This window comes from Equus przewalskii, chromosome 15 (assembly GCF_037783145.1).
Source record: "Equus przewalskii isolate Varuska chromosome 15, EquPr2, whole genome shotgun sequence".
Classification (NCBI taxonomy): domain Eukaryota; kingdom Metazoa; phylum Chordata; class Mammalia; order Perissodactyla; family Equidae; genus Equus; species Equus przewalskii.
Genome location: NC_091845.1, coordinates 21724706 through 21749331, shown reverse-complemented (window position 1 = coordinate 21749331; position 24626 = coordinate 21724706). Strand labels below are relative to the sequence as shown.

The window sequence follows — 24626 nt, the reverse complement described above, 5'->3', positions numbered from 1 at the left end:
TGAATGAAGTCTACGGTTTAATTAATTGTATTGTACCTATGTTGATTTCTTAGTTTTGACAAATGTACCACGGCTATGTTAACACAGGGGAAGCTGGGTGAGTGGGGTATGGAAGTTCTCTGTACTATCCTTGCAACTTTTCTGTAAATCTATAATTATCCCAAAATTAAAATAAAATTTAAACTGAAAATAAAAAACCACCCCCAAATCAACCAACCAAACAAAACCAAAAACAATATGCAAAGTGACAAGCCTTGAGTGGGACTAGACCCCTTAGGAAGGAGGTCTAGATTAGACTTGTATGTGGGTGATTGAGATAGTCCAAGAAGGCTTCTTGGAGAAAATAAGGGTCACTTGCATAGAAAAGAGAGTGAAAAATGTAGCTGTAGTATCATTAGCATCATGAAATAGTCAAGTAACTTCTAATAGAATTGTATGGGCTCAACATAATGGGGCAGAGGTGGTCGCGGTGCATGGGGTGAAAGAAAGAGTAGCACGAACAATGCTGGAGAAATTGTCCTGAGCTCTTCAGATAACATTGACACAGCTTAACTTTCTGTAGGAGATTGTATTAGTCTGCTCAGGCTGCCATAAAAAAATAGCATGGACTTGGTGGCTTAAACAACAAAAATTTATTTCTCCTAGTTCTGGAGGCTGCGAAGTCCAAGATCTGGGTGCCAGCATGGTTGGATTCTGATGAGGATTCTCTTTGTAGCTTGCAGATGGCCACCTTCTCACTGTGTCCTCACTTGGTGGAGAGAGATGAAGAGAGAGCTCTCTGGTATCTTCTCATAAGGGGACCAATTCCATCATGAGGCCCACACACTCATAACTTCATCTAAACTTAATTACCTCCCAAAAGCCCCATCTGCAAACATACAACCCATGGGGTTAGGGCATCTACATACGAAACGGGGGGGGGGGCATACAAACATCAGTTCATAACAGAGATCTTATGAGACAATGCTGTATCCTCCAGCCCTGGGGTAGATATACCCTACGGTAGAGTTGGTATGCTGAGATTACAAAAATGCACACTGTATCCCTAACTCTCAGTGGCTTACATAAAGGTTTATTTCTCACTTATGCTCCATGTCCATCACGGGTTGAAGGGTGGCTATGTTCCTGCCATCCTCACTCAGGGACCAGGTCATAAGGAAGTCTCCACTCAGTGATTGCTGTAGACAAGGGAAGAGAATGTGAGAAATCACATACTGACTCTTAAAGGCTTCTGCCTGAATGTGGCATGCATTGCTTCCATTCACGTTTCGTTGGCCAAAGCAAGACACAAAGTGAGGTCTAACTTCAAGAGTGTGGGAAATTCAATCTTACCATGTGCTTGGAAGGAGGAAAATGGAATACTGGTGAATAGTCCTACTAATTACTGTAATAAGGAGTCCACGGCACAGTATCACCAGGGGTGTCATTGCCCTTCTGACTCCTCATCCCTTTCCATTTCCTTCTTTTTACTCCCTTCCTTCTTATCTTTATACCTTTTTCATCCTTTGTTCTCTCTTTCTTTCCCTCCTTCCCATTCCTGAATTTAAATAATTACTTTCTAATCACAAAAATGATCTAAGTTGCAAAAAATTCAAATAACACTGAAACATACAAAAAATTTGTCCATTTCTTCTCCTGCCAGAGATAACTACTCTTAACAGGTAGGGTGGGGAAGATAATTCCAGATCATTTTCTAGATAGTGCAATTATGAATATCACAGTACATTTCAAAATTGCCAAAGCAGGATCACACAATACACAGTATTTTGCAACCTGCTTTTTTATTTAACAGCATATCTTGGACACCTCTGCTTGTCTTTAAGTCAGGAAACAACCACCACAACGACAAAACGTTAACAACAATCATTTATTGAACACTTCTGCTGTGGCCCTCACTGTGGACTCACCATGAAACATGACAGCGTTTCTGCCCTTAAGATTATGTTTTATTGAGGAGAGATCTTTGTCTGATTCTGCTTCTGTCGCTAATAGTTGTGAGTCCTTAGCCAGATATCTTAGCATTCTTGGGCCTGTGTGTGCTTTTGCTTTTGTTTCAACTACAAAAATCAAGAGGTGGGCTGTATGTTCTCACTGTACCAGTGGGTCTAATTCTAACTGTATTAAGATTTATTTTGTTACTGTTGCAAAAAACAGACACTGGCTCTCACTAACTGAAGCAAGAAGAAGGAATTAATTGGAAGAATATTGTGTAGCCAGGCATCAGAAGGAAAACGGGAATAATCAGGTCTGGGGGAGGGCAGGAACCAGGGGTCCTCGGTGGATCTCTGTAGCAGGAACTCCTGGGTTGATTTTGCAGGGGGCTGCTGTTGGATGACTCAGCTCCAACAGCCTTCCCTCCTAGGGTTTCTCTGTAGGAGACTTCGCTTTCTGGGAGAGAGAAGGTTATTGGTCTAGCTTGGGTCAGCAGTTGACTCCTCTGACCAGAGGGAGTTGGGTACTGTTGCTGGATAGCTGTACCAATACCACCTGCGATGGAGGTGAGGCAGTTCCCCAAAGGCAAAGGGAGGTGCCCTGAGGAGAAGGAGGAAAGAAGGAAGGAAGGCTGACTCAATCAAAACCAGATGTTCACTGCCCTAATTTCTTCCTTTTTCCTCATTCTGTCCTCTCTCTCTCTTACTTTCTATTATGAATTTTCTCAATTTTCTACCTTTCTTTTGCCTATCAGTGTCTTAGGTTTGGCAGCCAATGACAGGCTTTGTTTAATTGAGCTGGTGGGATTTCAGTGTCCACGGGCTTCTGATCTCTTCTTTGATGCCTCTAAGAGAACGCCTTTGGGACAGATGGTTGAACTGCTGCACATTCATCCATTTTTTCAACATTTGGAGACTCAATGAGATCACAGTACTTCGTGCCTTTCACGTTTTTCTTAACAGCTAAATTGAAAACTCCGTATTGAAATCTCCTAAATTTACTTGTGGCACCGTTTATAACAGTGAGAATTGGAAACAAACAAGATGTTCAAGAAGGGATGGGTTACATAATAGTTAGGTAAGCCACGCCATCTCTTCCACAGCCATATCATCCAGCGACTCAACTCTTTTTTCCTTCTTTAATTATTACTTAATCCTCAGAGAATCTGAGGAGAGATATGGGCTCCCTCTCTAGAAAAATGTACATACATTTTGCATACAATTTCTCATAAATGTTTTGTAAAAGCTTACCTATAAATCCAGGAGTGGTTCATACTCACTTTATATACTCTTGATGTGGAATACTCTGTAGACTTAATCATGATGATGAGTATATTTTTAACATGAAAAGCTATTCAAAATATATTATGTAAAGAAAAATTGGTTACAGAAGAAGAGAACATTGTGTGTGTGTGTGTTTGTGTGTGTGTGTGTGTGTATGTGTAGTAACATTAGGAATAAATTTGGGTGGTTGTCCAGGAAAATACTGAAAGCATTTCTCTCTGGTGGGTCAATTAGAGACAATTTTTTTCTTTTTGTTTATTGTAGTATTTCCAATTCTTCTAAAATTAACATATATTACTCATGAAATTTTTTAAGAGAAGAATAAACAGTGATGAAGGAAATATATGCTTTAGTCACTTACTGTTCAGTTTTTTTATGCTGTCTGGTTTTCACAGCTCTTTGATTAATGGTAGAAACAAGTGCGAAGAGTGGATAAAAGAAGGTCATATATCAAGCACTACAAAGAATTTTAAGGATTACATCTATAATTTATCATTTTTTTCTCATCATACTCATTGCCATTCTTATCATTGATCCAAATGGCAAATTAAAAAATCCCCATTTTTCCCCTTGCTTTCAAAAACTATATGTATATGTTGTAACAAAATAGAACATTGCAAAACTGTGTGATCTTTCAAAGTGAAATTTCTTTATAATTCCTCCTTCAGTCTCAATAATAGCTGTTAATGGTTTAATCTATATACACCACTACACACATATACACACACACACAGTTTGTTTCCTAAATGAAAACAGAATTCACTTACATTGTTTGCAATGTAATATTTTTTCTTTTTTTATCTTTTTTTTTTTTTTTTGGTGAGGAAGATTGGCCCTGAGCTAACATCTGTTGCCAATCTTCCTCTTTTTTTTTCTCCCCAAAGCCCCAGTACATAGTTGTATATCCTAGTTGTAGGTCCTTCCAGTCCTTCTATGTGGGACGCTGCCTCAGCACAGCTTGATGAGCGGTGTGTAGGTCTGTGCCCAGGATCCAAACAGCGAACCCCAGGCCGCTGAAGCAGAGTGTGTGAACTGCGTCAGCCTCTGCATTTTTTTCATGTAAAATTTATTTTGGACATTTTTCTATGTCTGCTTATAGTGCTCAGAATTGTTGTTTTTAACACTTGCATAGAATTCTGCTGTAAGGATGTATCATAATTTATCTATAGCCCCCTGCCACGGACCCAGTTTTCCAAAATAATAAAAAATAATGGCAATGAAAATTCTTGTATATGCATCTTCACACCTTTGTGAGACTGTTTCTGTAGTAAAGATGCCTAGAACTGGAATCCTTATTCTTAATTTTTCACCAGGTAACTGATTTGCAGTCCGGTTTCTTAGTGAACCTGTATGTCCTCCTGAAGCAGTGGCAGCGTGCAAGTTGCTGAGCTGTCCAGCTGGCTGTGGACTGAAGGTGCTCAGGATTCCTGCTTGACTGAACAGCTTTAATGCTAAGAAAGCAGGACTTCTGGGCAGCCAGCATGTTTGCTTTGGTTTCATCGTCAGTAGGGGAAACATATCCCCGGAGAGAGTGTATGTCTCCACCCAATCTTCTCTTCTAGTCTCTATTTGAGGGGCAGAGAAGTCCAGTGACTATTTGAGGCAACAGGAAGGACTAGGAAGGTTGTCACTTAGGGTGACTAGGTTGACAGTGAAAAGAGGCAAGTGTCATTCCAGAAACTTATTTTTTATTATTCAAGATGTTTGGATTATTAAAATACTAATGGTAAATATGGCCTCAAAGCTGTCAAATGCTGTTTATCCTCCCCTCCCACATTTGCAGAGGCCTGCTCCCAAATCAACAAGCACCCCTTCTCAAGCCCCATAGGGGAATAATTTTCCCTACAGACAGAAATGTTTATAAAAATCAAGCCAAAATGTATCTGTACAATGGGATGCTAGACAGTACTAAAAATAAATAAACTAAAGCTGCACACAGGAACATAGATGAATTTTTCAAACCTGTTGAGTAATAGAGTCAAGATACAAAAGAATTCATACAATATAATTCCTGATTACTTATCTATTGTTGCATAAAAAATTACTCCAAGGTTTCTTGGTAAATGCAACAGAAATCATTTATTATTGCTCAGGGTTTCTGTGGGAGTGGCTTGGAACAATTCTGGCTCAGAGTTGCTTATGAGGTTGCCATCAAATGCCTTATTGTGGACAGTTATCTGAAAGCTTGACTTGGGCTGGGGGATCCACTTCTGAGATGGCTCAGTCCCAAGACAGGCAAGTTGGTGCTGGCTGTTGGTGGGAGGCCTCAGTTCCTGTCACCTGGGCCTCTTCACAGGACTGCTTGAGTTTCCTCAGGCTCCCCTCAGAGTGAACAATCTGAGAGAATGAGGCAGAAACGACAATAAACTTTCATGACAGCCTTACAAGTTGGTCACACAGACCAGCCCTGATTCAGTGTAGGAAGAGACCGCCAGGAGAACAGGATCATTGGGGGCCATCTTGGAGCTGGCTACCATAATATCATTTATCTAAAGTCCGAAAATAGGCAAAAATAAACTATATTGCTTAGGGAGGCATACATACGTGTTAAAATTATAGAAAAAGGAAATGATTACCACAAAAGTGGTTACCTCTTGGAAGGAAGAAAGTGTGAGTGGACAAGGATCATTATTTGTAAGAGAATACATTTATGTTGTGCACTTTTCTGCAGTGTATTATATATCATAATTGCAAGAAAAGGTTCTTTTAAAAAAAATTAAACCAAAAGAGAATTAATAAGAGAAACAGAAAGTGTCCTTTTCTCTTTTATGCCTCAAACATAGATCAATGGATTCCTACAGGCTAATTTAAAGTACGGTCAAAAGAGGAACAACAATAAAGGCGACATTAATACTAATAATAATATGACATTAGCCAACAGTCCTTCTGAGTTCCAGACGATATAAAGCAAAGTGCTTTACACTGTTTCCTTACTTGATCCTCACAACAACCAATGTGGGTCTATTACCCCATTTTTATAAAGAAGGAAATTGAATTAGAGGGATTTAGAATTTTTGCCGAAGGTCACACAGACAATAAGTGGTGGAGCCAGAGTTTGAAGCCCAGCCAGTGTGCTCTTCTGACGCAGAAAGGGAGGTCAGGCTATTGGTATACATTTTTTTTTTTTTTTGAGGAAAATTAGCCCTAATCTAACTACTGCCAATCCTCCTCTTTTTGCTGAGGAAGACTGGCCCTGAGCTAACATCCATGCCCATCTTCCTCTATTTTATACGTGGGAGGCCTACCACAGCATGGCTTTTGCCAAGCAGTGCCGTGTCCATACCTGGAATCGGAACAGGCGAACCCCGGGCCCCCGAGAAGCCGAACGTGCGAACCTAACTGCTGCGCCACCAGGCCGGTCCCCATTGGTGTACATTTTAACTCTCTTTATTTTTGCCTACATTGAACAAATTTTTAAATCCCTAAGCTGGATCAGTTAATCTTTCTCAGTATGGAATTGGCACAAAGTAAGTACTAAACCGATATTTTTTAAATCAATAAAAAAAAATAAAGATAACTATTTTACAAAAATCTTGTATGGAGCATATCTTGTGTCAAGCACTGGTTTATGGTCTATGTGCTTTGCAGTATTAATTCCTTTACGGTTCTCTGACCATTCGCTGATGTCCACTCTAATTCATCTCCAAGAGGTAAGTCCCTGGAGACCTCCCCTTCTTCACTTCTCTGAGGTGGCCAGAAGTTTCCTCTTTTTCTAGCTGAACTTTGACCCTTAAGGCTTGATATTTTAGCATATCACTTTGGCAAATCAATTCAACAGTCGTACATTGAGTCCCTACTCCTACTGGGTTCTAGGGGGGAACAAAGATGAATATATTTCCATCTGTAATCTGACAAACACGTCCTTGTCTTTTAAAATTTTCTGACAACTTTTTGTGTTAACATGGATGGGAACATCAAACCCCTTGAGGTTTACCCCCGTAACCTTCACGACAGGAAATGTGTGTGCATCTTGGTTTATTTCGGTGCCTGATTTTAGTTCCTTTAATAAGTGCTAAATATAATTCATTCAGTTATTTTCCAGCATGATTTTTCTCCAAATCACCCACTAGCAAGTCTGAACATGTTAGCTCGTTGTTCTAATGAAGAGATCTCAGCCTCCTTATCAGCGATGCCACTGGGACACAGGCTAAATTCTGTTCTGATAAAACAATTCAGACTAGGACAGAGCCCTATCCTATAGATAGATGGAGAAGGTATTTTTTCAATCAATATTTGCCTAATGTACAAATGGACACTGCAGAAAACCTAGCAAAAATCTCATTTTCATTTTCATTATCATTACAGAAAGGAAGAACGTGAATTTGCTAGAAAACATATTTTCGTTTACTTGATGGCTAATTCATTCATTCATTCAACAGACAGTTATTAAATATCTATTGTAGGCATGGTCCCAGCCCTCAAGGAGCTCACAGTCTGGGCAAAGATAGAGGTGTGTTGGGGGTGTGTGTGTGGTGGTGATGGTAGTGGGGGTAGGGGTGGTGGGGATGGTGGTAGATGTGTATACAAAGGCAAGCAGATAATTACAATACAGTATATTACAGATAGTCTGTTTGGGGAACTCAGGTGTGGGGACACTAAACCAATCTGGGGACCTGGTGAAGGTTGGAAGGGTCAAGTAAGGCTTCCTGGAGAAGGTAACACTTGAGCTAAGTCTTTAAGGGTACAGAAGTGTGTTGGGCAAAAGAGGAAGAGAAAAGCACTTCAGGCAGGGAGAAACAGCCTGACATATTCCAGGAGCCTCAAGCAATTTGGAGGTTACTGGACCAACTTAACATGGAAGTCAGGGAGCGATCTGAGAGGAGGTGGAAAGAGATATGAGGATGCAGAATGTGGAGAGCTGGGTATCCACCGTTAAAGATCCTGGTCTTTACTCCGTAGCAATGGGGATCCCAAAAGGGTTCAACATAGGGAAAAGACAAGATGAAGTTTGTGTCCTAGAAAGATCCCAATTGGCAAAATTTCAAAAACATGCATGCTATTTGGCCTGGCAATTTAATTTCTAGGCAATTATTGTGGATGGGGCAAAAACTTAGCTAGCAGGATAGTAGTGAAATTATCTTTACCTACAATACTGAAAAACTGAAAACAATCTAAAGGTCCAACAGCGCAGAGATGAAAAAAATAAATTTTAGTAAATTTATATAATGGAAAGTATATTTTGAAACATTAAAATGGTGTTGTAGACAAGGAAAGCTACTCATAATACATGAACGGGAAAAGCAGATGACAAAGCAGTATATTCAGTATGATCTCTTTTTGAATATTTCTTGAGATATATATATATATGCAGAGAGAGAGAACGACATATTTAGGTGTGAATATATTATGAGTATTCAAAAATTTTTTTCCTTTTACTTATCTACATTTTCTAATTTTTAAATAACAAATGTTATTACTGCTCTAAGAAGAAGATACATCTATTTTAAATATTTTACATAAAAGCCAGTAATCTCACTTTGGTAGCTGTTTAGAAGAAGACAGAGAAGCTGGAATGCCCACTTTGGAGTGTATATTCCTTCTTTTTGCTATACTATCTCACGGACTGGTTTGTGTTTTCTTTCTTACTCCAATTCCTCTGACCTCAGATACCGTGGAACAAGAATGAAAACCATCACCTTCGCCGATGGCTCTGCATTGGGTTTGGAGTCACAAAGTCCACACAGGGTCAAACCACTCGTCCTTCATTGCCTTGGTAGCTGTGGAATGACAGCCACCTGCTGCCACTGCCCTGCCTTTGGGGTTCATGTGCTACAAAAGGTACTTCTTTGCTTTGAGTCTCTCCTTGACCAAACTTTAGTCAATCTCCTCTGAATCCTCTTCCCAACTAGGCCTTGACTTTTGCACTTCTATCTGCAATGCCCAGTTTTAGCAAAAAGCCTGTCAAGTCGGTTTAGCCAGCATCCCCCACCCTCCATATCTGACCACCTTCCTCATCCTCCACCATCCCCTAGGTAATATCTGATTACCCTAGCCTACCTTCGGCAAGAATCCTGTTAGGTCAGGGTGGCAAAGAATTACAGTACTCCTTCAGTAATTTTTTACCCACTGACCACCTTCCATCCCTTCCTGCTCCCTACCCATATTCTGCTTCTTGGCTATAAATCTTCAACTTTTCCTTGTTATATTCAGAGTTCAGCCCAATTTCTCTCCTCTATTGTAAGACCCCATTGCAGTAGTTCCTATACCTATCGCAATGGTCCCCCTGAATAAAGTTGGCCTTACCATTCTTTAACATGTCAGAATAGGTTTTTCTTTAATAGCTTTGAACAATGTAAGACCATCCTCAAACCCCCTGCTCAACTCTTAACCCTGCTGATTCTTCAATTGCTCCCCTGCAATCAACTTTTCTTGAGACTCATCAGATTTTTATTCCTAAAGTTATTTATTTATTTGTTTATTTTTTACTAGATTTTTTTTTATTGAGGTGATATTGGCTTATATCATTGTGCAAATTTCAGGTGTACATTATTATATTTCAGTTTCTGTATAGACTGCGTCGTGTTCACCACCAACAGACTGGCTTTTATCCATCACCATGCATATGTGCCCTTTTACCTCTTTCACCCTTCCCACACCCCCTTCCCCTCTGGTAACCACCAATCTGTTCTCTTTATCTATGTGTTTGTTTATCTTCCACAGATGAGTGAAATAATAAGGTATTTGTCTTTCTCTGTCTGGCTTATTTCACTTAGCATAATACCCTCAAGGTCCATCCATGTTATCGCAAATGGCATGATTTTGTCTTTTTTATGGCTGAGTAGTATTCTGTTATATATATATATACACACAACATCTTCTTTATCCATTCGTCTGCTAATGGGCACTTGGGTTGCTTCCACGTCTTGCCTATTGTGAATAATGCTGCAATGAACATGGGGATGCATAAATCTTTGAATTGTTGATTTCATGTTCTTTGGTCATTTAAATCACCCTCCAGATCACAGCCAGCTCCTTCCTAATCCCTTTACGTTGTCTCTTTTTTTTTTTTTAAAGATTTTATTATTTTTTTCCTTTTTCTCCCCAAAGCACCCCGGTACATAGTTGCATATTTTTTTTAGTTGTGGGTCATTTCAGTTGTGGCATGTGGGATGCCACCTCAGCATGGCTTGATGAGCAGTGCCATGTCTCTGCCCAGGATCCAAACTGGTGAAACCCTGGGCTATCGAAGCAAAGCGAGCAAACTTAACCACTTGGCTATGGGGCCAGCCCCCTATGTTGTCTCTTATATTCAGATCCAAGCTTCATAAATTTTGCATCGGATTATTTATTAATTATTTCGGTACCCTTCTTTTTGTGTGCTTCCTCTCAGCCTGGCTTGATATTGTCCCTTAAAGTAGTGGTTCTAAAATTTCCACATGCATAAGAACTAGCTGGGGAGCTTGCTAAAAATGCAGATTCTCATTCCCCACGCCGTGGATATTCTGATTTAGAAGTTCTGGTTCTGAGCTTGGAAATCTGCATTTTTGTTGGCACCCCACGTAATTCTGATGAACATGGTTCATGAACAACACACCGAGAAGAGCACACCACTTTCCTCTCCTGGTCTACACAACATAGCATTTTCCCCCCTCCCTTTACCCCTCTCCAGTGCTCTAGAAAATTGCATTATACAGCACTTGTAAGAACAATATATTTAGAAGACCAAGATCCATTGACTCCTGGAGGAGCAAGAGATGATCACAGGGTGGTCCGTGACACCTCTGAAGATGCAAATGGCATTCTGAGTATGCCCGTTTTTCTGATAAAAAGCTCTACAACTTTCATCAGATTCTCAAAGAAATCTACTACCCAAAAAGTTAAAGAACGCTACACAGCCACTAAGCAGATGCATGGCTTGAAAATTAATAACCTTCCCACTTGATATGTTTCATGTCTGAACTTTGTCTGGGTTGCTTACATTGTTTTCTTGAGGCAGGCCCATGCCTGGGAATATATTCCACTGTCTTGGTACATATAGGAAGAACATATGCTGGCAAGATGGTGCAGAGAACTTTCCTGTTGACCGGCTGCTTCTCCCACCCCATCATCCTTTTCCCTTATTATTTTTCTGTTATTTACATTGTTCTTCATCTGAGCCTGTCTCACCTTCATTTTTTTTTTAAAGTTTGGCATCTGAGCTAACATCTGTTGCCAATCTTCTTTTCTCCTTCTCCTTCTTCTTCCCTATGCCCCCCAGTACATAGTTGTATATTCTAGTTGTAGGTCCTTCTGGTTGTGCTACGTGGGACGCCGCCTCAGCATGGCCTGATGAGCCGTGCCATGTCTGTGCCCAGGATCTGAACTGGCGAAACCCTGGGCCACTGAAGCAGAGCGCATGAACCTAACCACTTGGCCATGGGGCCGGCCCTTCACCTTCTTTTTAGGTAACTGAATACCCTCATTGTTGTTCAATCCTGTGCTTATTAGAATAATTTCAAATAAGAGAAACAAAAATTAAATTAGATTATGTTTAAAAAAAGGAGCACGGGAAGCTTTGTGGGTTTCTGTAAACATAATTGAATTTATTGCTGCCAGGGAGACTACAAAATAGTTTTTATTGTAAGTCTCCACAATAGTGAGAGAAAGAGGGTACTGAATGGCTTTGGGTAGCTAGAGTTCCTTGCTGTTAGAGTTTGGGCACAAAACCTCGATCATCTATGCACCCAATAGATGGCCCCTGGGATCCCCTCTTCATTAATGAATTGTGCCCTAGGAGTAGATACCGCTTCTAAAAAAAGGTGATACAAGTCAATAGCTCCATGCATTTCAACCAAGGACAGCATCCAGTGTCCAGTGTCAGGGATGCAAGCTGTGATGTTTAGTGACACAGAGGGGGTGCTGGTGGTGCCTTCACTAGTCCAGTTCTATTGCATAGATTTTGGAGTTGTTCCTACTTGTGTAGCTTCTGTGCCAAGTTCTGCTGCCCTTCCTGAGGGTCTGTAGCTACTCAGTACACTGTCAATAAGTTCTTTTCTGTTTGAATCAATTGCAGTCAGTTTCTGTTGAGTCTTTCCTCCAAACGTCCTGTGTGCAACACTGCTTCCATATCTTCCTCACGTCCATTTTCTCTCTTGAATAACATGCCTTTTAATCTAGTTTTATCAAAACTTGTACCCCATTTAAAACAAAGCATTATGATAGTATCTCTTTTTCTCTCTCACTTTTTTTTGTTTTATTTTTCATCACGGAAATTTTCAAATATACACAAAAGCAGAGAGAGTAGTACAGTAAACTTCTATAACACATTAGCCAGTTTCAACATTTTATCATTCATGCTTCATCCTTCCTTTCCCAGACTTTTCTGAGGACAGAGACAGGAGATGGAGTATTTTATGGCAACTCCCAGACATCATATCATCTCACCCGTAAATACTTTATAGGTATGTCTAACTAACACATAGGAACTCAAAACAGGATAAGCAGAATACCACTACCACACCCAATAAAATAATTCTTTAATATCACCCAATTCTAGCCCATGTTCAAACTCTCCCAGTTTTCTCCAAAATGAATTTTCACAAGGTTTGTTTGAATTAGGTTCCAGATAGTCTACACAAGAGTGAGAGGTCTTTTTCAATTCATTTTTTAATTGAGATGTAATTAACATATCTAACGTCTCTTAAATCTTTAAAAATCTAAGCAGTTCCTCCTTCCCCTTTATTTCATGCTCTTTAGTTTTTGAAGAATTTCTCAATATCTCGTAGAATTTCTCAATTTCTGGGTTTGTCTGATTGCATCTTTGTGGTATTATTAACTTGTTCCTCTCTCGTTTTTTTTTTCTGTCAATTAGTAGTTAGATCTAGGGGCTTGGTTAGATTCAGTTTTCACATTTTACACCCTAGATTTTTCCTTTCTTTTTTAAAATTTTTTTGAAGATTAGCTTAGTCACATCTCCCCCAAGAATCCTTCATCCCTGTCCCTGGCCTCAGTCGTTGCTCCTTTCTCAGACATTTGTACCGTGTACCTCTCTGTCACTCTATTTATCCATTAAATCATTTTCATTCCTATTCCTAAAAAGGCAGGGACCATGTCCTGAGTGCAGGGAATATACATGGCTCATCACTGCTATTTCCCCCATATCTAGCACACAATGTGGCTGGCACAGACTAGTTGCTCCATAAATAGTCGCTGAGCTAAATGGATATGAAAGTACACGCATACATCAATTATCTGCTGCTTAGCATTTGCTGACTTATGTGTGGTTTCTCACTGTGTTACAAGCCTTGACTCAACTCCTGGACTGCGAGCCTCTTGAGGGCAGGAAGGAAGTCAGATACGTTCTTGTAGTCTGGGTACCTAATACAACGCCATGTTCATAACTAGACCATGTTCAATGCATATTAAAATGGGACCATTGTCCATCTATCCTTGATGGATTTTTATGAGCTCAAAAAGAGGTGCATGTGACAAGCATGTGTAAAAAAGTAAACTATTACCTAAATATAGGTCATATTATTAATGATAATAATTATAATTTTTAGCAATTGCTTTTGTGCTTTTAATAGGCATAGTCCTGGGTTGAAATGTGTGGAGCTCTTGACTTTTATTACTTTTATTTAGAAGAGGTATCTGCTCCTATGGTTCAATTCAGTAATGAAGAGGGATTACAGAGTCCATCTATCAGGGGGCCAACTTTTTGTTACGTGGATTAACAGTATGGCAGTCCATAGAAAATTGCCTGTTTAAAGGAGTGGAAGGTTCTTAGGATGATTACTCAAATCACTTTTGGTTGCAAGCGACAAAAGCCTAAACCAAAGAGTTCCAGCAAAAACCAAAAATTTTCTTTTTGGAAAGTCCAAGGATATCTGCCTTCAGGTATGGTTGGAACAGGGAACGGGAACAATGTTATGGTAGTTTTCTACTTCTCAGTTTTGCTTGTTGCTGCTTCTCTTTGACTGCTGATCTTATCTCAGTCTGTCTTGTTTTTGATCAGCTTGGTTATATGGCCACACATAGTTAGTTTTAGGTTTCCTTCCTTCTGACACTTTGCTTCCAAAAACCAGACAGTCTTCCCTAGTAGCCCTTGCAGAAAAGTCCCTAGGAAGACTTCTAGTCATGTTAGGGACCTGCATTCATCCGTAAAGGAATCACTGTGGCTAAGGAAATGGGCCCAGTGATTGGTCAGGATTAGGTCACATATCCACTCCCACTGGGTAGCTGATGGCACTGTAGTTGATAACCTTGCCATATGTAATGTAAGTTTTCCTGAGGCAAGAGTAGGATGAGACCAGAAGAAAAAATGCAGGGGAAAAAAATAGGAGCTATCTGTGTGTACTTCAGGGCATCCTCATGGCAGAGCTCTGCACCCTAGGGATACCTCTGGAAGGTGCCCTTAGTTGGAGATAAGTTCAGAGGTCGTAGCTTTCTTGATGGTTTTTTCCCCTTCAAGTTTGGTCCTTTAGGTCTAACAGGTCACTGTTTGATATAATGAATGATGAAATAGACTGTTTCATTACACTTCTAAAGAGGTTACCAACTGCAGTTCTAACATGAAGTACTTGATAGCCTTTAAAGATCAACACGCGAAAATTTTGCACAGAATCTTGTTTATATCTATATTTTCTGGGAGAAGGTCCATCGCTTTGCTCAGATTAAAAAGCTCCTGGTAAACCAAAAGATTATGCAGATTCTAGAGTTCATAGAGATGGGGGTACCACTGATATTTGAACGAGTCTGTCCTTGCATAGCATCTCTGGCCCGTACCCCTTAAATGCCTGTAATACCCCCGAGTTATGATGATGATCAACCCCTCCTCCCATATTCCAAGCACCTACAATTGAGAACTAAGATGAGACTAGGAGTCTAGACTGAATGTTCCTGTCATGTCTTACCTTTCCTCTTCCTTCTGGCAGAAGGTAACACTTCTTTCCTTTAACGTCTGATTTCCAGCAGTCCTTTGATTGAGGAATGTGGGATCCCACATTCGTGAGCACAAATCCCTGTTTGCCTCAGGAGTGTTCAGGTTCCATCATAGTTTCATGGTATGGACCTAATGTGAAACGAAAATGTTTCATTGTGAGGAAAAAAGTGCTAACGGCCATGTCTGAGTGATGCTCAATCATTAGCCCAACCTCCTTAGAGTTTTCTCCCAGGATGATCATTTAATTGATGACTTCTGAAGGGACAAACTCATAGATGAAAAGTTGTCGGCAAGGAATATCTTCAAGATCTAATAAATAAAAGACTGACCATTGAGCAGCCTTTTTATAGATTACAAATCACTTTCTCTTGCATTTGACCTTGCAACATCTTCTAAAACAGGTTTGCCAATCTCTTCTTTTAGAGATGAGGAAATCGAGGCTTCTAGGAATCAAGTGACATGCTCACGATTACACAGCGCTTTAGAGAAGGACTCGGGATTTCAACTCTGGGTCTTGTAACTTTAAACACCACCCTCTAACTCTCTACTGCCTCCCTAATGCCTCAAGTCTCTTTTAAAAGAAGGAACACATCCTACTGGAACTAATCAGAGGGAAAGACTGGAAGTACAAATGAGCCATACCAGAGCCTGTTATTTTGGTACCTAAGTGAGTGCCGAGAAGCTCAGGCAAAGGTTGACACTTGTACAGTTTATGTACCGCACAACTCCACTCCTGAAATGTTAGGACAATCTCGTTTGAACTCCCGGCCAACTGAGAAATTAAAAGCAGACAGTGACGACGCTGTTTCGTAACTTTGTGCCTTTTTAAATTCATCAAACCTTTCATGCGCTGCTTTAGATTAGAAGTGGCTAATTGGATAAAGGGGAAAGAGCCACTCAGCTGGGTGAATAACATATTACAAGTCCAGTCTGAGTTAGTTATAGAAAAGAAACGCACAAGAACATTCTACGATAATATTCTAATGACAAAGTGAAGGAAAGTTCCTCCACTGTGTTCCAATCCGAGGACAAGCTGATATGTCGCAGCAGCGCTGGGAAGCATGCAGGCTGATAGGAAGTCCTTTTATTTTAAGGGAGCCTTGAAGGCTAAAACTTTCTAGTGCCAAAACCCTGCACTATGTTTTTTTTTTTTTTTTAAATAACGACTTGGCGCGCCCTCGCAAATGTCTGAGGTGGGAGGAGGGGTGACGATAGGAGAGCAGGGCTGAGTCCTTCTTATTAATATTAAATAGCCAAGTCCATACCCTTGAAGCAAGCGGGGAGAGAGGAGCGAGAGGAGCTGCTGACATTGACAATGAATCCGAACAGGAGTTGCACTAGCGGTGTCCACCACGTTGCTTCAACCCCCGCCTGGCCTTCTGGGAGCTGTAGTTTTCGCAGGAGCTGCTCCCCCGGCGAGCCGGGAATGCCCCGCCCGGATCGAACTACAGATCCCAGGCAGCGCGCGGCCGCCGGCCCCTCCCGCCCGGGTGCGAGTGTAAACTCACCGCGCTGGGGCTGGCGGCCGCGCGCGGGCGAGGGGCTAAGCTCGGCACTGCGCGGGGGCGCACCGCTCGGGGGACCCAGGCCTGACCACCTTCCCTCCGCCCCCGGGCTCTGTTCGCACTTTCCAGCAGTAGAAGGCCGGGAAGCGGGAGCCATGCAGTCGGAATCGGGGATCGTGCCGGATTTCGAAGTCGGGGAGGAGTTTCACGAAGAGCCCAAAACCTATTACGAACTCAAAAGTCAACCCCTGAAGAGCAGGTGAGTGGTGACAGCTGGAGGGAGGCGCGGCGGACGGCCGGGGGACCCCGCGCCTCGCACCTTGGGGCGTGGAAAGCCGGTTGGCCGGGCTCTGGGACAAGGACCCCGTGCCCTTGCCCCGGGGCAGAGGGCGAACTGCCCCCCGCAGCTGGGGGCCGCGCCCGCCCGGCTGGTGCGCCTCTGGAGGGCTCCGCCCAAGCGCGCTTCGGGGGCGCAGCGGGCAGCCCGGGACGGCCCGCCCAGGCGAGGGGACCCTCGGTTTGGGATACCAGCTGCTGAGACCGGGTGGGGGCTGGGGAGCGACCCGGCGCGGAGGTGGGGAGGAGCAGCGCCGAGCCGGGACGCTGCCCCGGTGGAAAGCAGGAAAAGAAGAGTTTCTAGTGAACCCCTTTTCTGAAGATCCCAGCGGGCTGATCACTTGGAGAGGGAGAGCTTGGGGTGGATTGAGGCGCAACGTTCAAGGGAAGCGATTAGCTTGTCTGTTGTCGCCTCTTAGGAGTCCGATCCCTCTGGGAAAACCCGCCCCTGGCCGCCTCCAGGTGAGGTTTCCCGGCGCCCCGCCTCTCACCTTCGCGAGGGCTGCACCCGGGCGCGGGCGGGGCCGGGGGCGGCGAGTGGGCGTGCCTCCTGGTGCAGGTTAAACTCCCCGGGCGATGGCGTCCCATTCAAATCCAGGCCTTCCCGGGAGGGGAAAAAGCTTTGGGACTGGAGGGTTTCGGGCGTGTCTCCTGTTTGGCAGCGACACGTGTTTAGTTCGCTGGGGACTTCAAAAACTTTTTGGGGAAGGAGTGAAGACACTCGCGGGTCTGGCGCCCCACCACCTCTAGTGCCCACTTCCTATGTTACCTTCACTCCCACTTATCTTTCGGAGTGGGTTGGGGATCTTCCTTTGTGTTCTGTGGCCACTCCGGACATTCCCAATGTTTACTAAGAGGGAGATGGTCATTTGAGGCTGTAGTAGTAGAGAAGGATGTATTTCCACCCCTCTCAGTTGTGAGATAAGATAAGGCTGTCAGTGGAAGGCTCAGCAGTGCTTCTGCACCCATCTCCAACCTTCCTGCCTGCCCCTGGCCGTGGGTAGGGCCTGGGTGAATGGGCCTGGCCGGCAGAGGGGCAGTGGGTCCAGAAATCAGGGCGAATGAAGAGGGGCAGCTGAATCAGGAGTCAGGCGGTGTGATCTTTGCTTCTGGGGGCCAGGGGCTGGTACTTGCTTCAACTGAAAGCGTGTTTCCTTCAGGCCTGTGTCAAGACTGAATCCAAGTTGGGGAAGAAAATCTGGGAACAGCACACCCACCTTTGGGGTTGCTGAAGCAGCCACTTGGCTGATGCTTCACCCAGATTGGAAGGAAACCTCCTATGCAGTTAGATGCATAAAACTCGCCTTTAGTTGGTGATTTCTCTTCATAATGGCTGTTTTGTGTGTGAGCATAGCTTGTGTGTGTTGGGGGTTGGGGGTTTTGAGTAATATTGTGTAAAGGGTATTGTTGGTTATGCTCATTGGGGCTTTATCTGCCTTCGCCTGAAGGGACCAGTGTTTTACCGAGCAGTCTCTGCTTTTGCTTCTATAAGCAAATGCTTACATGACCAGAATGAGGGAGTGAGTGTGCGTGTGTGTGTCGTCCTGAAAGAAATGAATTAACCGGACTGTTTGGAACATTTTTGATGGTAGCTGATACATAAATTAAATGACTTTAAGAGAGTGAGGAAAATACCATCTGGAAAAACCTAAACGAGTGCCATGAAACTCATGTTGAAGGATTTGGGCCTGCTCTTTTTCAGAGTCGGCACAAAATTGCTTGCAAGGGTGAACGTCCCCCGTAGCTAGCTAGCAATGTGTAAGGAAAAATGTAGGTACGTGGGAAGCAGTGGCTTCACACCTTGAAGCTGAGACAGGTGCAGGACAGAACCGGTATGGAGAGAAAGGCTAAATTAAAAAAGTTGTTGTCAAACTTGTCTGTGGAGCAGACACATGCTTTTTGAAATAAACCAGTTAAATAAAATCTGTGAATAAGTGTATGGGGTTGGCAAAATTCCCCTATACTGTTTTCCACAGTTGTCTCACGTATTGTCATCGACATCTGTTGTGTGACTTTAAAAGGGCCACCATTGTTCAGGGCCTCCTCATGGCTTTTTGTCATAAGTCTTGGCTGGGGCACCTCCCTTCTTGTAAGTTTTGGATGGAAAAAGTTGAAATTGAAAGCTTACAGCTGCTGTAGCCATTTCATCTATCAGTTGTGTTCTTGGATTGTATCTTCGAGTTGACAGTATGTCCAGAGTCTTCCTACTTCTCACCAACTCGTCTTTGGTCCAGGCCACCACCAGCCTCGCCTGGGTTATTGCAGTAGTCTCTTAACTGGTCTCCTGCCTTCCACCCTAACCATTTTTTAATGGATTTTTAATGCAGCAGCCACAATGTTCCTGTTAAAATTGGTTCTCAATCAGGGAGCAATTTTGCCCCCGAGGGGTCATTTGGCAATGTCTGGAGACATTTTTGGTTGTCACAACCGAAGGGCGTTGCTCCTGGCCTTTGCTAAACATTCTGTAATGCACAGGACAGCCCCCACAGCAAAGAATTATCTGGCCCCAAATTGTCACTGCTGAGGTTGAGAAACCCTGGGTTAAAACGTGTCACATCATGTCCTTCTCTACTGAAAACCCTCCAGTGGCTCCTAGTTTCAGTAAAACTCAAGATCCTTCAGATGGCACAAGGCAGCCTCTCTGGTCAAGCTCTCTGTCAGCTCTGATTTTCTCTCTTGCTGCCACTCTCCTAGCTCCCTCTGCTCCAGCCAGGTTGATCTCCTTGCTGTTCCTGGAACACTCCAGAACCCTCCACCTCAGGGCCTTTGTATGTTGTACTTGCTGGTCCCTCTGCCTGGATGGTCCTTTGCCCAGAGAGCCACAGTGCTCACTCCCCCTCCAACTTCAGGTCTTCCTTAAATGTGACTTCCATCAAGCCCACCCTGACCATGCTATTTACAATTGTTGTCCCTTCAAACTCTCATCTTCCTTGCCCTGCTCTGTCTTTTCTGTAGTGCTTAGATTATATAACCTACTCTATAATTTTCTAATATGTTAGGTTTATTATATCTTTCTCCACACAAGACTGCAAGCTCCAAGGGAGCAAGGATTTCTGCCTGGTCCTTGTTTATTGTGTCCTCAGAGCCTAGGACAGTTTCTCAACCTCGTGCTCTTGACTTTTTGGGCTGGATAATTCTTTGCTGTGGGCACTGACCTGGGCATTGCAGGATGTTTAGCAGCATCCCTGGCCTTTACCTACTAGAGGCCAGCAGCCCCCTTTCCCCAGTTGTGCAACCAGAAATGTCTCCAGACATGTTCAAATGTCCATGGGGGGCAGAATCACCCCTGTTTCAGAGTGACTGACCTAGAACAATGCCTGGCACAATAGTGATTTGTTATGTAAATATGTGTTGCTTTCTCCCTTCATACCCCCCTCAGCTTGAGGTTTTTGGTTTTGGTTTTTGCATTCAACATTGCCTTTCTTTAAAAATAGGTATCCGCCAGGGTCTTGCCAAAGAGGAGTTGTATATTCTTCCTTTGGGCTAAGCTCACATCTGCAAGTGTTTCATGAGGAAAGACATATTTTATTCCTAACCCAGATTCCCTTGCCTTTAGGAATGTGAAGCTGCTCAATTTAGATTATGCGAGCCCCTTTTGGTTATATTGACTGGCACAACTGTGTTGTAGGAAGACACACACTACCAGAAAAGGTTCTGTGAAGCATTGTTTGCAGATTGATTCTCCCAATAACGTTTTTGAAACCTTGGTGTGTTTTCCTGGGAGTGAGCTCTGAATGGTGGGTGCAGGGGAAAAGTGCCAAATATCAAGGGTGAACCCAGAGTTCACACGTCGGCACAGTCACGTCAGGGAAACAGATGTGGAGCTGTTGAATGAGCTCCCAGCAGTGAAGGAACTCTCTCTAGGTCTTTGGGACCGGAAAAAAACCATTTTAAAACATGGCAGCATCGTTTAGAGCCCTCGTCCTTTTGTTTAGTTTACTCTGTGCTAAATTCTGTGGCTTTGTAGTTGCTGGTGCCCTTTTCCTGGACAGACTTCAAAATTGGCTTAATCTAATTCCAGTTTCTTCTCTGCTCGAATTTTTAGTAATGTTTTACATGACTGTTATTTAACTTCCTGCAAATTAGAAATGGGAACGAAAATGAGTATTAGGTTTGTAATGGCAGGACAGGATACAGCAGTGGTTCCCAAAAGCTGATTCATAGAGAGATGTGTGAAGTTTTCACAGGTTTGTGGTGAACTGAGAAAGACAAAGATTGTCATGTCACATGCACACTCTCACGCACACCAAGCCACTGCCATTTCTTGGATTTATGCTGAGATTTTCCCTCCTGTATTCCTATTAAAAATACCATTTGTTTTATGAAATGATAATCCATTCTTGGCAAATCAAAACTCTCAATCTTTTATTGGTTTCTGCAAGTTTTCTTGATTTTTCTGTCTGTTCACTCTGCAGGGAACCACTAGTGTGGAGATGAAGAGCATTGTTCTGGCATCACTGTCTGTCCCTAACTAGCTGGGTGACCTTGGGCAGGCTGAGTGACCTCCAACTTCAGTTTCCTCTTCTGGCAAATGGGGGCCCACCTCCTACAGGTCTTAAGAACATTGACTGTGACAGTGACTTTGGAAAAGTATTAGCGTGGTGCTTGCAATATAATACGTGCTCAGTAAAAGTTAGCAGCTGTTGTTCTTGTTATTTTCTTTCTTAGCCTTTATTAGCCTGATGAGTTCAGACATTCTGGAAGGTGTTTGCATTTGGTTGACTCTGGCTTTCTTCTCTAAGGCTAGTGTTGTTATGCAATAAAATCACCCCAATTTTAGTAAATTCTTTTTTCTTTCCTCCTAATGAAGTGTTCAGATAAATTTCTTGATTTTATATTTTTGATCCAACCCATAACAGTTTCTTTATGCTTGGTGAAAAAAACCAGTTGTGGCATCAGCGTATACATAAAAATTCATTTTCAACTTGTACCTATCAAATCCTAGTATGTGCAAATTGATACCAGTAATGACAATTACCATTTATGGAGCATGGACCAGCCCCAGTTCTGAGTGTTTTCATATTTGTTAACTTAATCTTGAAAAACCTGCATGAGGTAATGATCATAAACAAAAATAGTAAGGAACCTTGGGTATTAGGGTATTTTTATCATTCTCATTTTACAGAGAAGGAAACTGAGGCAGAGTGAGCAGATGGGCCTGGATTTAAATGGAGGCCGTCTGGCTCTAGCCCCAGGCTCTTATTCACTAGTCTGTACCACCGTGTAGAAGGCACTGTGAATGGCTGGGAAATGCCAAGGTGCGTTGTGCTGTTCCTTCTTCGAAACGCACCTCAGTGGGTGAGTGAAAGGGAACACGTGGATCCAGCGAAACATACCAGACAGAGTGTGCTCCCCGTGGGGAGGTGGACATCAGCAAGGGGAATATAATAGAGGAAGGGAATTTGGGGGGCAGTTTTGTGAACAAATAGGGGTATTTGAGTTTGGCCTTGAAGTTCAAGCAATACTCAAACGTATTTCTCTACAACATTAAATAAAACGTTAGGTGACTTGGAGGTCATAATCTTAAAATAGACTTTTAGGGTTTTTGGTTGCCCTTTAAACTTCTAACCAGAGTCCCAGCTCTTCCTTGTGGTGTGCGGGCACCTGGTAGTGGCAAAGAGACTGAATGCACGTGACAGGTTCAGAGGGAGCCGTGCTTATGTGCTGTGCATAAGTGTGTGGCTTTGCCACTTAACCACTATGTCTGTGTTCAAGACACTTGGCCCCTAGGAGCCTCAGTTTCTTTATCTGTAAAATGGGATCAGTAGAACTGTCCTCTTAGGATTGGTAGAAGTGTTAAAACAGATAAAGTGTGTAAAAATGCTTTGCAGAGTGCCTAGCACGTGTTAGTAAGTAATACCGATTCTTTCTTTTCCGTTTTACCATGATTGCAGTTTTTTCCCTTCTCATAACAATAACTAAAGCCTGTATAGAATTATGTTTCTGAAGCCAAATAGACAAGATCGAGGTGCCTTAACCTGGCAGATGTTCAAATCTTATTATGCAAATTAGTGGTGTGGTATGATTAGATGGAAAACTTGATTAAAGTGGGATTCTAAGTGTTGGTTTTGTGTGTTATTGGAGATTTCCTTTTCCTGAGTACTGCTATTTATAGAATTTATTTAAGTGTATGTATGTGTATGTTTTTAATTCCCTTTGAGTTCTGCCGTGCAGTTTGCACAGGCTGATGTTTATATCTGCTCCAGTTGTGCAAGAAGTGGAAAATATCCTTTTTTTAGAACAGGTCACATGTGCTTACTGTCAGGAATAGGACCTCAGTGTAAAAAAATGTATCTTGGGACAAATCAAAGTTACTAAATTTCTCCCTCCAACTGCTTTGTTTCAGAACTGGCAGTATTAGGATAAATAATAGGAAAAAAAAATCCCTGGCTAAATTTTTTTTGTCATTTTTGAAGGACAGTAAGCAAGAGTTTCATTTGTTTTTGTGTGTGTGTTTGTGCGTGTGTTTTTAAGTATAAAATGTACTTTGCTGTTAGGTTTGTCTCATCGAAGTAAATTATAAAAATATGTTTGACTCAACTCCAAATATGCATTATTTGGAGACAGTAATCAAGAAGACGGGTCAGAGATATTACATGCAGTTGCCACAGGCTTTTGATATGGTAAAGACAAGTTTGCAGTTTGTAAGAAGGTTTTTGTGAGTCTAGTGAGCATTGTGTACTCTACAGGGCGAGGAATCGCACAAAGTCTTGAAGTCTGCCTCTTTATTGAGGCAGATGAAGACTGAGGGCAAGAAGACCCTCAAGCAAGTCTAGGATCTCTGCTGAAATTCCCACACCCTCTTTCTGTTCCTAAGGATTTGGAGAGGAAGACTAGGCTCTTCATTTCTCTAGGTTGGTTCTTAAACATGGCTTCCTTAATTCTTTGCTCCATCTTTCCCCACTGTGGCTTTCATGCATGCCATGAAGAATAAAGAAGTACACCTGTGGAGTGTTCAAGGAGACGTCTGTCCTGAGATTCAGAATGATGAAGCTCTTCTCTTCAACATCCTACATTTCTGGAGGCTTCTCAAAGTGCTGAACACTGTGCTGGGTGGGTTCCAGATGGTAACTCATTGGCTGTTTTCCTTCTGTGCTGGAAGCTGAACCAGGGCGGGTGGGAAGGGATTCGGTGCTTTGGTGGAGTGATGGGGTGATGGTGAGAGGAAGACCCACAGGGAAGTCAGTGTTACCTCAAAATCACGAGGACCCTATTGTCCTCCCCAAGGTGCATCTAAAACGTCCCTGAATCACTTTAAGCAGAGGCAGTATTACTTTGGGATCAGAAGGACCTGGATTTATTCATTTTTCTTCATTTCCTTCCCTTTTTCTTTTCTCTACCCCATTACAACAGTTGTTTATTAAGCTCCTATAGTGTGTCAGGCTCTGTGCTGGCCACAGGGAGTCAGATGTAGAACCAGACAGGCAAGGTTCTTGCTAGCATGGTGCTTCCATCTTGGAGATGGGGATGCAGTGAAATGAACAAGATCATTTTTGGTGCTATGAAAACTAAATAGGGTGTTATTGATAGAATGTGACTGGGAAAGAAGAGGGCTTTATTAGATTGGGTCATCAGGAGTGACCTCAGGCAGGAGATGATTTTGAGGCAAGACCTGAATGTCTGAAATAAATGTGCAAATCTTGGTGCTTCCCCTCACTAGCTGTGTGACTTTGGACAAGCTACCCGATCTCTCTGAACTTGAGTTCCATC

At 42.6% G+C, this 24626-nt stretch overlaps 1 protein-coding gene and 1 long non-coding RNA gene across 12 annotated transcripts in view; one reads left to right on the top strand and one right to left on the bottom strand.

The window, feature by feature from the left end:
* Positions 1-609: 609 nt before the first annotated feature.
* LOC103550956 (uncharacterized) lies at positions 610-17647 on the bottom strand. 6 transcript variants are annotated; one of them, XR_544912.2, is made up of 4 exons: positions 17408-17527; positions 15047-15204; positions 1065-1178; positions 610-748 (listed from the first exon to the last, which is right to left on the bottom strand). It is a non-coding gene; the product is annotated as an uncharacterized lncRNA (long non-coding RNA). The 6 variants fall into 6 exon arrangements; XR_011527416.1 differs by having other exon boundaries at positions 1084-1178; XR_544913.2 differs by lacking the exon at positions 17408-17527 and adding an exon at positions 16341-16475.
* MITF (melanocyte inducing transcription factor) overlaps positions 15928-24626 on the top strand; it is a 210084-nt gene continuing 201385 nt past the window's right edge. For 2 of the 6 annotated variants that reach the window (XM_070576820.1, XM_070576819.1), the window contains exon 1: positions 16047-16839. In XM_070576820.1, coding sequence (XP_070432921.1) covers positions 16391-16839 — 449 coding nt within the window. In that variant the 5' untranslated portion in view covers positions 16047-16390. Of the gene's footprint in view, positions 16840-23845; positions 23970-24626 lie in introns of those variants that run through there. The other 4 variants (XM_070576825.1, XM_008520119.2, XM_008520137.2 and 1 more) reach the window with 4 other exon arrangements.